General features: G+C 38.8%; 1 protein-coding gene across 2 annotated transcripts in view; it reads left to right on the top strand.

The window, feature by feature from the left end:
• The window catches only part of LOC126196938 (ATP-dependent DNA helicase Q4), a 139816-nt gene that overhangs the window by 112157 nt on the left and 12973 nt on the right, over positions 1-14686 (top strand). For both annotated transcript variants that reach the window (XM_049934600.1, XM_049934601.1), the window contains 3 exons: positions 4250-4425; positions 6792-7235; positions 13585-13744. In XM_049934600.1, the coding sequence (XP_049790557.1) occupies positions 4250-4425; positions 6792-7235; positions 13585-13744 (780 nt within the window). The remainder of the gene's footprint in view (positions 1-4249; positions 4426-6791; positions 7236-13584; positions 13745-14686) is intronic.

Genomic DNA, 14686 nt, shown 5'->3' with positions numbered 1-14686 from the left:
TTGTCAACTCGTTGTTCTTTAAATCTATTTTTAAATTCTCTACTTTATTACTTATGGCGTCAAATTCAGTCTCCAGAACGCCCATGCCTTCGCAAAGATTACTAAATTCCTTGCTTTGAGAGTTGACTTTGGCATTTAACAAACCTAAATTTGTCGTTTGAGTATTCAATTGAGAATTTACCAAGTCTATTTCTTGGATAAACTCCAAGCATTTAATTGAGAATTTAATGAGTTTAATTTAAAACTCTGAGCTCCGAATAAATTTATCAACTCAGCCCCGTCAGGCACTTCTTTGCTAATCTTCATGGCTATATTTTCCATATACTTCTATATGCCTTAGCTCTTATGCATTTAAAATTAAATATGATAATAGTATCTTGTACCACTTCGTACTAAAGTAATCATGTTTTGTTTCACACTCACCTGGTGTAGAATTCTCGTTGCGTAGGTGAGCGGATGTGGAGGTAGGTCAGCACGAGTGGACATCAGCTGATGCCAGCAGTGTTGGATGTATATTGGTTTCCGCGTCTGCGTCCCTGCGATGTGTGTGAAAGCTGTATAATCCCTGCACTGGATCCTCTTAGCTGAAGTGTTCTATACATACTTCTTCTTAGATAAATATGTCGAAATCTTCTTTACTATTTTTATCGTTCTGAATTTTTCATTTCTTCAATGTTTTTCCATTTAAATTTCGTTCCATTGGATACTTGAACATTTTCCAATGTCTCTGATAATTCCATTGTCTTATTATGTTGGTTGCTATGGCAACACATAACAGCTTCTTCTCTCGTTTTTTACTTAAAATTCCTGTTTTCTCGGTCCTTTCACACAGGTAGCCACGTTCTAACGTTCTGACGACTTAAAGTGTGAGTGTGGTTCTGGGTTATACCTGCTTATTCCCCCAAACCACCTTCCACTTCTTTATGAGATGACTTAATTGGAATTTGCAGCCACTCTTCTTTACTGAATATCAGGCTGCTGAAAACCCTCTTGACTATTTGTCCGTCGAATAACGCTAGGTACAGGAATTTTTAGATTATTTCTACTTATGAAATAAGTAGACCTACAAACTTTACTTTTCATCAACTAACGATGTATTTGACCTCCATACACAATAAAAATTCCACTTTCCACATGAATATGTAACTTCCTGCAAGTCTCTCGGACAGTCGGACTTTAGAAACAAATTGAGTTATACTTGAAAGAAAGTTGGCTTGGATACCATGATCTTTCTTAACATGAATCATAAAATGAGTCTTGCTTCTAACAAGGTTGAGTTAAGAGTCTACAAGAGTACTTTTTTTAAAAGTCTATGGATTGCCTGTCAGATACTTGTCGGTGCCGTCCGACCGCCGTGTCTACTATCTTCCCGCGACTGATTTTAAATCTGCGCACACAAACATGTGACGCATAGTAGGTAGGATTCTACCATTCCACACTCACATCCAGACTATCGTGTGTTCAAGACGGTAGATGGGTGAGTGGTTCTACAATTTACACAGAAATTCTCAAATCACTACAGTACCTGTATGATCCTCACGATCCACTGTTTCATTATAAGGTACATTAGCAGTCATTTATTTGTGAGTAAATATGCACGTCACTTTACATGTGTGATTTTCAATTTGTGTATGTAGCACCTTAATTGATGAAAGTTTTTGTTTGATTTGACTACATCTTTTCCTTTATTTCACCATGCTAGGAAGGAGAAACTGGCTATAGTCAGTGGGAGTGTCTGCTCACAAGATGAATAAACAAATGGTTTGATTCTAACTTCCAACTAGATGAAATGGCCCCCCCAAATTACTGTCACTTGAGCGAATTCCTTCCTGTATCATCGACAGCAGCTCGTCAGAACAAGCCACATCCGCTCTCACAGATTTCAGAAATTTATTTGGGGTTTCAGGCCTCAGTTCCTTTATTAAGGCCATCTCCCCTTCTTCTCAGCCAGCATCCAATCCAACAATGTCTGCTTCTTTGCTTCTCATCGTTCTGCACTAATCGCAAGAGTTACAGACACTGCCAGAGCAATACCTCCGAAAATACTGCGTTTTCCGTGTGCAAAATTCTATATAAACATCAATTTAGATCAAACATCCTTGTGGAAACAAGTGTCATAATATAAAAGGAACAGTTGAACCCATAATTAAGCATAGTAATAGCACAATTCTGTGTTAGCTTCATAAGAGAACAAAAATTGTTTATTTAATAAATAAGAACCTTGAGCTCCCAGATATTTTTTATTTGAATGAACGACTTTACAAGACTTCGGACATTCTCCCTCCAATTTCGCCCATTATTGCCAGCTAGTGCACACACAGATTCGTGCTGTGAGTATCCCGCGTCTATCATGTAATCGGTCGATGTGCACTGATCTGCAGTTCCAAACGTGTACGCTTTATGGTACTGCTGCAGAGGATTACATCTTAGCAGCATTATGTAATAGGGGTTTAACATGCCAGTTTGTGGTTCCTGTTGTTTTTAGTCTACTATGGTTGTAACAGAAAGCAGTGATACTAAGAACAGAAAATACTTCTGAAATGTACATTTTTATTCTAATTTACATGTTTTCAGATCATACCTTTGATTACTATTTCACATTACCGTTACTAATGTGTAATATACATTCATTGTGTGAACCTGGTTAGAGACTTGTTTCAGCACTGTAGAAGCAATCCTTATCCTGCCTTCTGTGATGTGTAGTAATAGTAATAATTTGTAAATATAGGTGGTCAAATATCCTTTCTTCCGGAAACTCAGTACTCAATGTTAGCAAGTCCTTGTTGGTTCTCGGACCAGCTGATTTGGACTCATTTGATGGCAACTGTTGAGATGTAACACCAAAGCCCAAGTTGTGTTTTATTAAGCCAAGTGTTAGAAGTATCAGCGATTGTTTCAGACACTGTCAGTGACATGAGCATCCAGATTCAAAATAACATGAATCAAGGTAATAGGTTATACTATGTTTTGCAACTTATATAACAATGCCTTACTGTAACATTACAACTTTTCTTACAATTCTGTTTGCTAGGCTCTTGAACAGGTCTCGTGCTTTAATGTACTTCTATCATTACTCATAGTGGGACTGTGTTGTTTTTTTGAAACATTGTTTTACACGTAAGTGTTAGATTTTTGTACACGGTACCTTCACTGACATTTCATGTATTTACATTTGTTTCTTGTGCAGGTCCACTTCCATCTCTCAATTTTGTGTATTTTGTTTCAATATTGTGGGATGTGATCATTTTCTGTTTTGATCTGGTGGTAGTGAGAGCGTCTACAATTGCGCTCTCTCTCTCTCTCTCACACACACACACACACACACACACACACACTACTGGCAAAATAAAAGATTGCCACCTCACACAATATCAAAACAAAATACACAAAAGGATGAGCTAGCAATGGACCTAACAAAAAAACATGAATATATTACATGTCGGTGAAAGTACTGTGTACAAAATCTGTCACAGGTGTGTGAAGAACATAAAAAGGACATTAGTACCATAATAATGATAATTTAACACTCTTTATAGTAGTAACTTAAAACACGAGAATTGTTTAGTCATAGCAATAGAATTGCAAGAAAAATGATATTGTTACAGTAACCACTGAAAAGGCTATAAAATAAAGTTAAATGCATATTGTCATAATACCTTAGTAAGACTTCTATTACAGTAGCAAAAGATGCTATAACCTGTATAACAGTGGAAAAATAGGCCGAAAAACAAGGAAGACAACATGACCTGTTTATATCGTTCTTTATAGTAACAGAATCTCATGTGAAAAGGTGGTCTGCGTATCTGAATGTTAATTCTTCTCATACCGAGGCAAGTCACTGGATCTTTCCATATGACTTCTCTCTGATGTTGTCATAGTGGTGCTCAGTGATATTTCTACCTACAGCTGGCATGGCATGCACCCCATGTGAAGTCCACATGTTTGCGCAGTTGACTACAGGTTCATATTTATTAGTATACGTTACATGGTGGCCTATTATATGTGCTGTTCAACAAATTTTGTGTAGAAGAGTGCAGAGAAACAGGGTTTAGAATATACCACTCAGATTTGTGCTTTAGCCCTCTTTTTTCCCATTATATTCTCACTTAGAAAAGGGTATCTCTGTATGTCGTGTCTTAATAGTTGCATCTTCTATATTATTGTAATTAGGGAATTGAATAATCTCTTTGGAAGATTTGGGTGATTTTCTGGAAAGCTAGATATGCCTAATTGTTGTTCTACTTTTCAGGAAAATTAAGAATTGTTGTAGCAACAGTAGCTTTTGGCATGGGAATAAATAAGAGAGACATTCGTGCTGTCATTCACTACAATATGCCAAAAAGCTTTGAAAGTTACGTACAAGAAGTTGGTCGTGCAGGACGTGATGGTCAGCCAGCTTTCTGTCATCTTTTTCTTGATAGTAAAGTGAGTAGTCATTCTGTGTTTACCTAAATTAGGAGCCTTTCCTAGTAACTGACTTGCAAGAATTGTAAATAAAACAAAAATTTGTATGTACTTTTGGCTCCAAGCTGAGTAAGTAACACACTTATATCTGTCTTCTTATTTCGTTTCTTGTATTTCTTTCAGTTTTCTTTGTGTGTTATGTTCCTATATTTGACTTAGTTTACCTGTTTATTGTGATTGGTATCAAATGTTACTGTTGATTTGAAGGGAATTAAAAGTATTTCTATACAAGTTCTGACAGTGAAAAAGCCAGACTAACAGTAATGCTGGGTGCACTAGCAGATGGAAGGAAGCTCCTCCCATATGTGATTCTCTGCTGAAAAACCGTACCAAAGGAAAAACTGCCTGCAGGATGTATCTTTAGATTCCAAAAGTGATGGGTGGCAAATGACCTGATGTTGTATTGTTTGTTTGGAACAGAATACCAGGCTCTCTGCTAAATGGAAGGAAAATGTTGGTGCTGGACTCTTTCAGGGAGCACCTCGCCCAGGAAGTTAAGGATCTGATAGCAAAAAATGTACAGACTTGTTAATAATTCTTGGTAATATGACTTCACAACGTCAAGTAACTGATGTTCTTGTGGATAGACACTTTAAGGCTCATCTGCAGTGGATTTTCAGTGAGTCTTCTTCAGGGAGACTGTGCTCTCACTCGAGGGGGGGGGGGGGGGGGGAGTTAAAGAGACCCTCAATATCCATGCTGGGCTATTGGATCCTTAGTGCCTGGCCTATCCAATGCAATGAATGACTCAGAAGATGACATGCCAAGGGTGAAGGGTCAGAAAGGAAAAAATATCAGTGGGCTTAAACATGAAGATAATGATATGAAGTTAGTGGTGGTGTCATGATAAAAAATGTGGTACCACAGACGACCGGTTTAGATAGTAAGTAAGCAAGAAAGGAAATGAAGATAAAAACTAATGTAAACCATTTCTTTCTGTTCACTTTATTTCCCCTTGTATTAACAAAATGTAGATCATAACTAGTATGGTGTAATGTTTACTTTCTTAAGTAGATACTTTATATCAGTAAAACAGTTTGTAATTTTGATTAATCAGAATATTTTAAAAATAAAATCCTCTGAAGCTGAATCTTACAAAATGGCATAGGCTTGTACGTGGGTAAATACTGTAGCAATTCTCCAGTTGTTCAGCTGCCTGAGGGTTAATTCTGTTCACATCCTTTTAACACATCCTGTAGGAAAATGTTGGGTTCAGATAGATTTGGTGATCGAGTAAGATTCAAGTCTTTGAAGAATGATATATATATATATATATCCCTAACATACTGCCCATAAGAGTGTATTAAGTTTCACCACTCTGCTGTAGTTGTATATCAGTAACTTCAGTCATTCAAGTGACAGATGACCCAGTAATTTGTAGAAACACATTTTGATGAGGGCTGGCATATTATGTCCTTGAAGAGTGTAGTGCACCAGTGTTTAGGAATTCCTAGAAACTAACACAGTCTTTGATTTCAAATTTCTTTATGTAATTCAGTTACTGGTTTTAATGATTGTTCTGTCTCCAAATGCTTACTAAAAGAACCAAATACAAATTTTTAGCAATGATTTTGTTTGCTTATTTTGCTAAGTTTGAGACAGATTAATCTGACAATGATCGTAATGAAACGGGTAACTGAATTAAATAAAGAAATTCGTGATCAAAGACCGTTTCAGTTCCTGCAAAATCTTACTCATTCGTTCAGTGATATTAGGCCAGAAGTGGATAGCCAGGATACTATGCACGAGGTGGCAACCCTTTGATCAGGAAAAGGGTAATTATGATGGGCACTTACTTCATGGGATGCGTATATGCAGCAGTTTTGGAAATTTACAAAGGCGGATAAATGCCGCCAAACTGTGTGTCTGAACTGCGCTTCTCTTTCAGCAATAAATTGCAACAACTTTTCACAATACACCACATTTTTTGACTTCACTTGTCTTGAAATGCTGCAGTATGAAACAAAGTTAAGTATGCTTTCCTGCATATAGGAAGTGGATGTAAGAGTGTGATGGAACATACCTATATTTTGTCTATAGTCCTTGTGGATTTTACCAGTGAACATTAACTTTTGTGTCAATTTGTAATTGAAAATTACAGTGAAAGACACACATATTCTCCCCCCCCCCCCTTCCCCACTACTACTAGTACTAGTACTACTGCTGCTGCTACTATGACCAGCACCACCACAATTTGCTTGTCTGTAAATCTTTTATAATGCTAAGTAAAACTGTGTTAATAAACTTTAAATTGCTTTTGTTTGAGAGGTATTTATTAAGTAGTTTATTTATTTAAAATTGAATTTTTAATGTCATAATTGTTACAGGGTGGTGATAAGCGGGAGCTGCGGCGTCACATTCATGGAGATTCTGTTGACCGTCACACAATCAGAAAATTGTTGCAGAGAGTTTTTACTCCCTGCAGATGTGCAAGACTTTCAGAGTTGTTGGAAAATGTAAACTTTGAAGATGCCAGTGACCTCAAAGATCCAACTCATGATTCTGAGACTGAATTTAGAAATCATGAAAGCTGTAATGATCAGGAAGCTCCCAAAAAACAGACAAGTGTTAAATGTCCTGGTCATGAAGTCGCATTCTCAGTTGATGAAACTGTGAGAGCATTAGACATACCACAAGAAAATATTTCCACTATGTTATGTTACCTGGAATTACATCCCAAATCGTGGATAAAACTCTTGTCACCAGCCTACACAAAATGCAAATTGTTAAGTTACAAAGGTGCAAATGCATTAAAGGCTGCAATAAGGAAGGTATGTGGATCACAGACAAGTGTTTACATATATGTCACACAATTAGCAATAAATACATAGTATGCTCCTAGTGATATAGTCATTTTCCGTACTCAGTATAAAATGCCATATTCCATAATAGTAACATTCACCGAGCATCATCGGTTGCTTGTATGTAGATGTATTTTGGGCTTTACCTTTTTGTTACCCCCTTCTTCTTCTTCTTCTCTCTCTGTCTCTCTCTCTCTCTCTCTCTCTCTCTCTCTCTCTCCTTCTTCTTCCTCTTTTTTATTTATTTTTTATTATTTTATTTTTTAATCCTGCAATATGGAATTGACTGGAAAATGAAGCAGTGTCACATGATTAGTTAAAATTAAAAAGGTTCTGAGCTTTTCTGAACTTCACCAGGGGGAAACTACACATATTGGCAGATAAATTAATTAATTTTTTTTTGTAATGCATGAGGATAATGAAAAATTTTTCAAATTGTCCCTTGTATGTCATTAATGCCAATGATATAGTGCTGCTTTCTTTACTTTGGTACATGTTGTGCAGTAACTGTTGAGTCTACAATCAGTTTGATCAATTGAATTATCTAGCACATGGATATGTAATGCAAATCTTTTGAACAGTTTATTGCCAACAAAAATTTGTCAAAAAATAATTAAGCTTTATAACGAGGAAGAAATTTCTGAGAATGTACGGCTGGAGCACAGCATTTGTGGAAGTGAATCATGGACTTTGAGGGAAGTTGAGAAGAAGAGAACTGAAGAGTTTGAGATGTGTTGGTATAGAAGGATGCTGAAGATTATTAGGTGGACTGATTAGATAAAAAATGAGGTGGTTCTCCAGACTTGGAGAAGAATAGAAACATGGAAGACATTGGCAAGAAGAAGGGATGGGATGTAAAGACAGGTGTTAAGATATCAAGAAATGACTTCCTAGCTACCAGAGAAATTTGTAAAGAGTAAAAACAGTAGTGTAAGACTGAGGCTGGAATATATCCAGCAAATAATTAAGGACTTTGGATGCAGATGCTATTCTGAAATGAATTTGTTGACACAGGAAAGGAATTCATGTTGGACCACAGCAAACGAGTCAGATGACTGATACTGTCCACACACACACACACACACACACACACACACACACACACACAAAGTATGCCATTGAGCAATCAATAATGAAAATTTTATTTGAGGGCATGTGGCCTAGGAATTTCAGAAGAGATACACATTTGGTGTGATTATTTAACTATGAGAAAGCTTTGTGCAAAATGTTGCTACTGTTACGACCTGGGGAGCAGGGGTCATGTTGTGAATAGGAAGCTGAGCCTTGGAATGATAGTGTGTGATCCAGTTTACACCTGGAGGAATGAGTGACACAATGCAATAACTTTTATTTATCACGTAAAATGAACAGAGTTATAAGTGTTTTCAGAGTGATGGACAGCATCACTGAATGTGTCTCTGAAGTCCAAAAGCCTTGTTATTTAAAGGGCCGAGCCCACACCTATGGCACCATGGCTCTTGTTGTATGAGCACATTTGCCGCCGTCTGTCAGTCCCGTCAGTGCTCCTTGCCTCACTGTAGTAATTCGGTAATTATTCTCAGCCACTGAGGTTGGTTCTTTCTGCATGCATTTGTTTTTGCAGTGGCGCTCGGGTGTTGAAGTTATGTAGTGTTACCTCATAGTTCATTGTTACGTAGCACAGCAACATATGCATTTCTGTCTGCCTCACTGAGGTTGTGTGGCAATGCTCATCTCTTCCTCTAGTGTCTCTTACATTGAAGGTGAGGCTTTTGACATTCCGATTGGCACACCAACCCTTGGCTGCCTTCTGTTTTGAGCTTTCCTGCTAAAATTTCAACATATACAATAAAATTGTTCTGGTGTGCAAACCCTACCGTTGTTGAATGCTGACCAACAAGCAGTGACTGAATATATTTCTTGGTAAAGCTTGAACTGATTTAAGAAAAATCAAACTGATTTTATTCACTAATTTGTTATTGTGGGTGAGGTATGTACCCATCACTGCACTCCATAAATGATACAGTAGTCAAAGCAGTGAATAGATGTTATACCCACTTTCATACCCAAGAATCGTAGTGTTTCTGTGAGACATCGGGGCCTGGCCTCTTCAGTGGTAAGTGTGTGTGGAGGATTTTTTGCCACTGTTACCTAATAAAATATGTTGGCCAGATGGGGAGAGAGTTCAGATTTAGATTTGAAGAGAACACTGTGATAAGAACAACTCAACAATGGCTCTATTCCACATCTATGCGAACGGACAGTGTATTATTAATGTTTCCACAAATCTAAATATTTTGCATAGTTAATCTAAGGCCCACCTGCTTAACATTTCAGAAGAGGTGGGAATAATGAAATGCCTTAAAAGTATTACTGAGTTTATCCCTAATGTGCAGGTAGAATTATGTCATCATTCCCCTTTATGAAATTTTGATTGGCTGCACAAAACACGACTGGATTGGGGGAGCAGGAGGGGGGGGGGGGGGCATAACAAGTACGTTTACCATCTGCTTGTATCTGTCATGCCTCTGTTTTGTATCTTCTTTCTGTTTTGTTTAACTTTTAACTTGGTACTTGTAATGTTGTTTACACCTGGGATCCTGTTCTTTGGTTTGCACACTGATCAGTCCGAACTGCGTGACCATGTAAACCCCTCCAGGTGATAGCAGCGTCATCTGGTGAGAAATGGCTGCTAGTCAGACATGTGAGTAGTGCAAGTAGTATCAGTGAATGTGCTGTCCATGTGTAGAATGGGGAAGGGACGCAATCTATCTTAGTTTGACTGAGAGCAGATTGTGATGACCTGAAGGCTCCACATGAGCATTTCAGAAACTGCATGACTTGCCGGGTGTTCCAGGAGTGCTGTGGCGTGTCTTTAGGATGGGTTGATACCAAGGTGTAACCACGTCCAGACGTTCGTGAGGTTGGGCGGCCATTACAGATGTCAGCTGTTGTAGGCTGGGCAGCCTGGTAAAAGTGAACAGGTGGCGAATTGTGGCGAAACTAACATCAGGTTTTAATGATGGGCAGAGTACAAGTGTGTCTGAACACATAGTGCACCAGATACTCCCAACGATGGGCTCCTACAGCTGATGACCTATGAAAGTGCCAATGTTAACACCATGATATCAGAAATTATAACTGAAATGGGCATGTGGTCAGTGGTACTGGACGTTGGCACAGTGGCAGAATATTGCTTGGCCTGATGAATCCCAATACCTTCTTTATCATGCTGATGGGAAGACGTAAATCCATTGTCTTTGCGGGGAACAAGCTCCTTGACGCCTGTACTGCAGGAAGGAGACAAGGTGGTGGCAGCTCCCTTATGCTCTGGGGAACCCTCACGTGGTCATCCATGGGTCAAGTGGAACTTGTGCAAGGCACCATGATAGCCTAGGAGTATCGTACACTGGTTGCAGACCACAAACACCCCTTCATAATGATGACGTTAACCAACAGCAGTGGCATTTTTCAACAAGGTAATGCACCACGTTACAAGGTCAGGAATGTGATGGACTGGTTCGAGAACCTTGATGGCGAGTTCAACTTGATGTGTTGCACCCCCCCCCCCCCTCCCCCCCACCCAATTTACTAGATATAAGCCTGATCGAACACTCTGGGATGTGACTGAATGTGGCATCAGATATCAGATTTCACCGCCCCCCCCCCCCCCTCCCCATTTTTTTGGCAGTTAGGTGACGTGTGTGTAGATGTGGTGCCAGCTCCTTCCAGCTGCCATCCAGGGCTTTGCCATGCCATGGTGAATCGCCACTGTTATGTGCGCCAAGGGTGTACGTACTGGTTGTTAGGTAGGTGGTCATAATGTTCTGGCTGATCAGTGTACAGGGGTTTCCCTATCTTCCAATGCTTACTCATGTATTTAAATTGGTATGGTTGGGCACTTTGTCATTGCTTTTTGCATCAGTTGGTGGCTCTTGGCTTGCTATGTCGATTCTCCTGGTTTCCACACTTATACCATTATGCAGTCTTTGTAGGTTGGGAGTTGCTTGTTCCTGCGGCTTACAATCGAATGCAAAGTAAGCTGAAGTTCTGAAAAATGTTGGTATGTGCCGCCACAACTAACTTCTGCCGTCGTATATATGTAGTGCTACACAGGCATGCTTTGCAGGCACAAAGATAAATAGTGGCGCCAAAACCTCTGCGTCACTAAATAAACTTTTAAAAAAAGGTAGAAGACGAGCTTTTTTTCTCCTCCCTGAGTTTCGACCACTGCATTGCATTGTAAGTAGCCACTGCAGTAACAACAAATAGCAGTCTTTTGCCATTGTTTCGCTTATGAGACAATTCCTCTCTTTTTTGTATTGTAAGCTGCGGTAGAGCGCACAAAAGCAAGCCATGACGCGAGCTGCGACAGGTCATAATCACTCATTATTAGAATGTGACAAATAATGTGTGACGCAGTACAATAATGCATTTTCAGCTTAGAGTGACATAAACACTTATAACAAAGAGAACAGCACTTGTCAGATCAAAGCAAAATAAGCATCGATTCAAACCAGATGAAGCACATGAAAGAGAGACGGTACCCGTATAAATACAGACGGGGAGCGCCTGACGCATATCAATGGCTACCTGGTAAAGCTTAACTGCTAAGCTTACAACTCAAATCAATTTACTGTTGCTGTATCTTCATCAATTCGACCTAAATTGTGTCTCATGTTACAATGGACTAACTTTGTTTCGATTTGGAGGTGCGGTCTAAAACTTGTCTCTCCCCTTGAATTTCGAGTCTCAAATTTCAGGTGCGGCTTAGATTCGGGAAATTTTTTTTTCTTTGATTTCGAGTCTCATTTTTCAGGGGTGGCTTAGATTCGAGTGCGGCTTAGATTTGAGTAAATACGTTACTAGTGTTGCTGTCTGCAGCCTGGGAAGATGTGTATGTCTGGTAAGCATGTTTTGGGAGTGGGGGTTGTGTGTTTCCACAATAAATATGCTTGTTATTATTCAGATATTGTTGTTTCTAAGTCTATGTCTTTCTCTGGTTATTTTATTTGTGATGGTTGCATACTTTGCAACACTAATTTCGTACTGGAAGCTGCTATTATTTGTCCTTACAGCATTGTATGGGCATTATGTATTGGAAGGTCCTTATATCTCACACATCAGTAAGAATTTTATCAGTTTGGTGCTTTGTCTGAAGATATTTCTAATTACGGTTATTGTATCTTAGGTCAGCAGTTTAACTGAAGGTATGACTATAATGTCACAAAACAAGTCATGATTAATAAATCATTTTGAAGCAGTGGTTTTCAGATTTTATCACAGTTATAGTTGCCCCTCATACCAATTGATATGTAATTAGGTTGAGTTCTGTGACAGTGTCAGTATCTTGTTCAAACATCTGTACTCGTGCATCTGCTAGAAATCTCTCTGCTGTAATTTAATTGCATTCTTTTGCCAACGGCTTCCTGCCTGTTACAGTTTCCAAACTGTTCTTCAAATTTTCTCTCCTCAGCCTACAAAATTTCCTTCTTGACTCTCCCTTTGCCCATTTGCAGTGACGGGTGTCCCTCGCTTGCCTCATTATAGGTAAAATCTTGTTCTCAGTGGGGGCCCATAAATTTGACTCCCTACTGGCCTCTTCCACTGCATACCTGCCATCCATAATGTGAGCAGCATTTCATATAAACAATAACTGGAAAAAAATATATTCATATTTCTGGATTTCATGGTAGTTTCACATTGCATGAAAGCACTAAGCTTCAGGTACAGTATTCCTATTGTTCATTTAATTGGTTACAGTTCTGTGCACCAAGGAACTGCTGCAGTCGCATTCCTATGATCAGCTTTCATAGAAATTGGCCACTGAGGAAAATTATACCGCCACCTAAAGTTTTTGCTGAACATGTGGTCCAGCAGTTAAGGCATTGGGCTCACATTTGGGTAATGCAGAATTCATGTCCACTTACTAGGATCCATTTTGAAATGTCCTGTTGAATAATCAAGTGCTGACTTTTGTATATTTATCTAATAGAGCATGAGCTTTATCCCTAATGACCCTGCTGGAACATTAAACCTTGCTGTTTCTCATGTGACTGTGGGTGAAATGCCTTCAAAAACTTTCATGTGTGAAATCCAGACCATTGTATAATTTCCGTCTGTCACATTTGCCACCTACCTGCAGAGGCATATGCAATGTGAATTTCTGAGACTGAACTGCAAGCTTTTGCTTTCGTAAGTGTAGCACTTAACTACTATAGCTATCAAGTCACACACACTAGCATTGTATATTCATTTAAATTGATACAATATTGAGTGAATCATGGATGTAACTTAATATCTCCAGATGTTAGTACTACTAACTTGTATCATCTTACAGAGTCCAGTCCTTGCTATGGCTGCAGCATTGGACCAGCGCCGTGGCATTTCTCATGCAAACAACAACCGTCTTGAATTTTCTGTTGTTGAAATTGCAGCTGCTCTTGACTGGGACAGTGGAATGGTTAAGAACCACCTGAAGCAACTGGAATGGACAAAAGGTAACTATACCTTTGTACACATTGTTTGTGTGCCACTGATATCATTGTACTTTCAATTTTATTTTCATCAAAATGGTACCAGTAATACACTGCTTCAGAAAGTTTCAGGGTCACACCACTACTTCTTCTGTGTTGTGAACTTAGTTACTGAATGCTACTGTTATACCTGGATCAGAGTATCAAAGTGGTCGACAGCAAAGCCCAGTTGAGTGTGGAAGAGGATGGTGATGTTGGTTCACCAGTGTGCATGCGTGCACTATGGCTGTAGCAGTAACAGCTATGTGGTTCTGTTCTGACTGCCTTCTCATGCTGCCTTTCAAAATGCAGTATTGTGTTCGCTTTACGGGATCATAATATCCCTGTTGCGTAATGAAATGCACTCCTGTGTATAAAATGATACCGTGTTCCTATTATTTTTGTATCTCAACAATAATAGGAATGATTCACATTTAGTTGAGGTATACATTATAAAAGGGGTGCTGAAATGGATCTGAGTCATTCATATAAATACAGTAACTCACAGCGTTAAAATAATATAAACTGCTTAAGTGTGCTGTGCATGGAGTATGTCATACTTGTGCTAAGGAGTATTCCTTAACAGCAAGATGAGATTTATTGTAGAAGTGTCGTAGACAGCATCCAGTCAAAAATATGAAACACAAGCATAAAAATAAAGAAGAATGATGGCAAAAGATAAATGCCACTTAGTTCAGAGTCTCTTTCTTTCTCAACACTATCGTCATCTGTGCTCTGGTCCGTTGAACACGCACTGGAATAGCCAAGGTAGATAATTATATTTTGAGTGTTAATTATATTTTCAACATTACTTTCTACGCTTACTTCACTTTCCCGTGATTCTTTAACAACTGTTTTGTATGATATATAACATTACTCCACTTCTATGGTGTTATTTGTGCCACTGTTACCTCTAATAGTTTTTGA

This window comes from Schistocerca nitens, chromosome 1, assembly GCF_023898315.1.
Source record: "Schistocerca nitens isolate TAMUIC-IGC-003100 chromosome 1, iqSchNite1.1, whole genome shotgun sequence".
Taxonomy (NCBI): domain Eukaryota; kingdom Metazoa; phylum Arthropoda; class Insecta; order Orthoptera; family Acrididae; genus Schistocerca; species Schistocerca nitens.
Note: the sequence above shows the minus strand (reverse complement) of the source record. Positions and strands in the feature narration are given on the sequence as shown.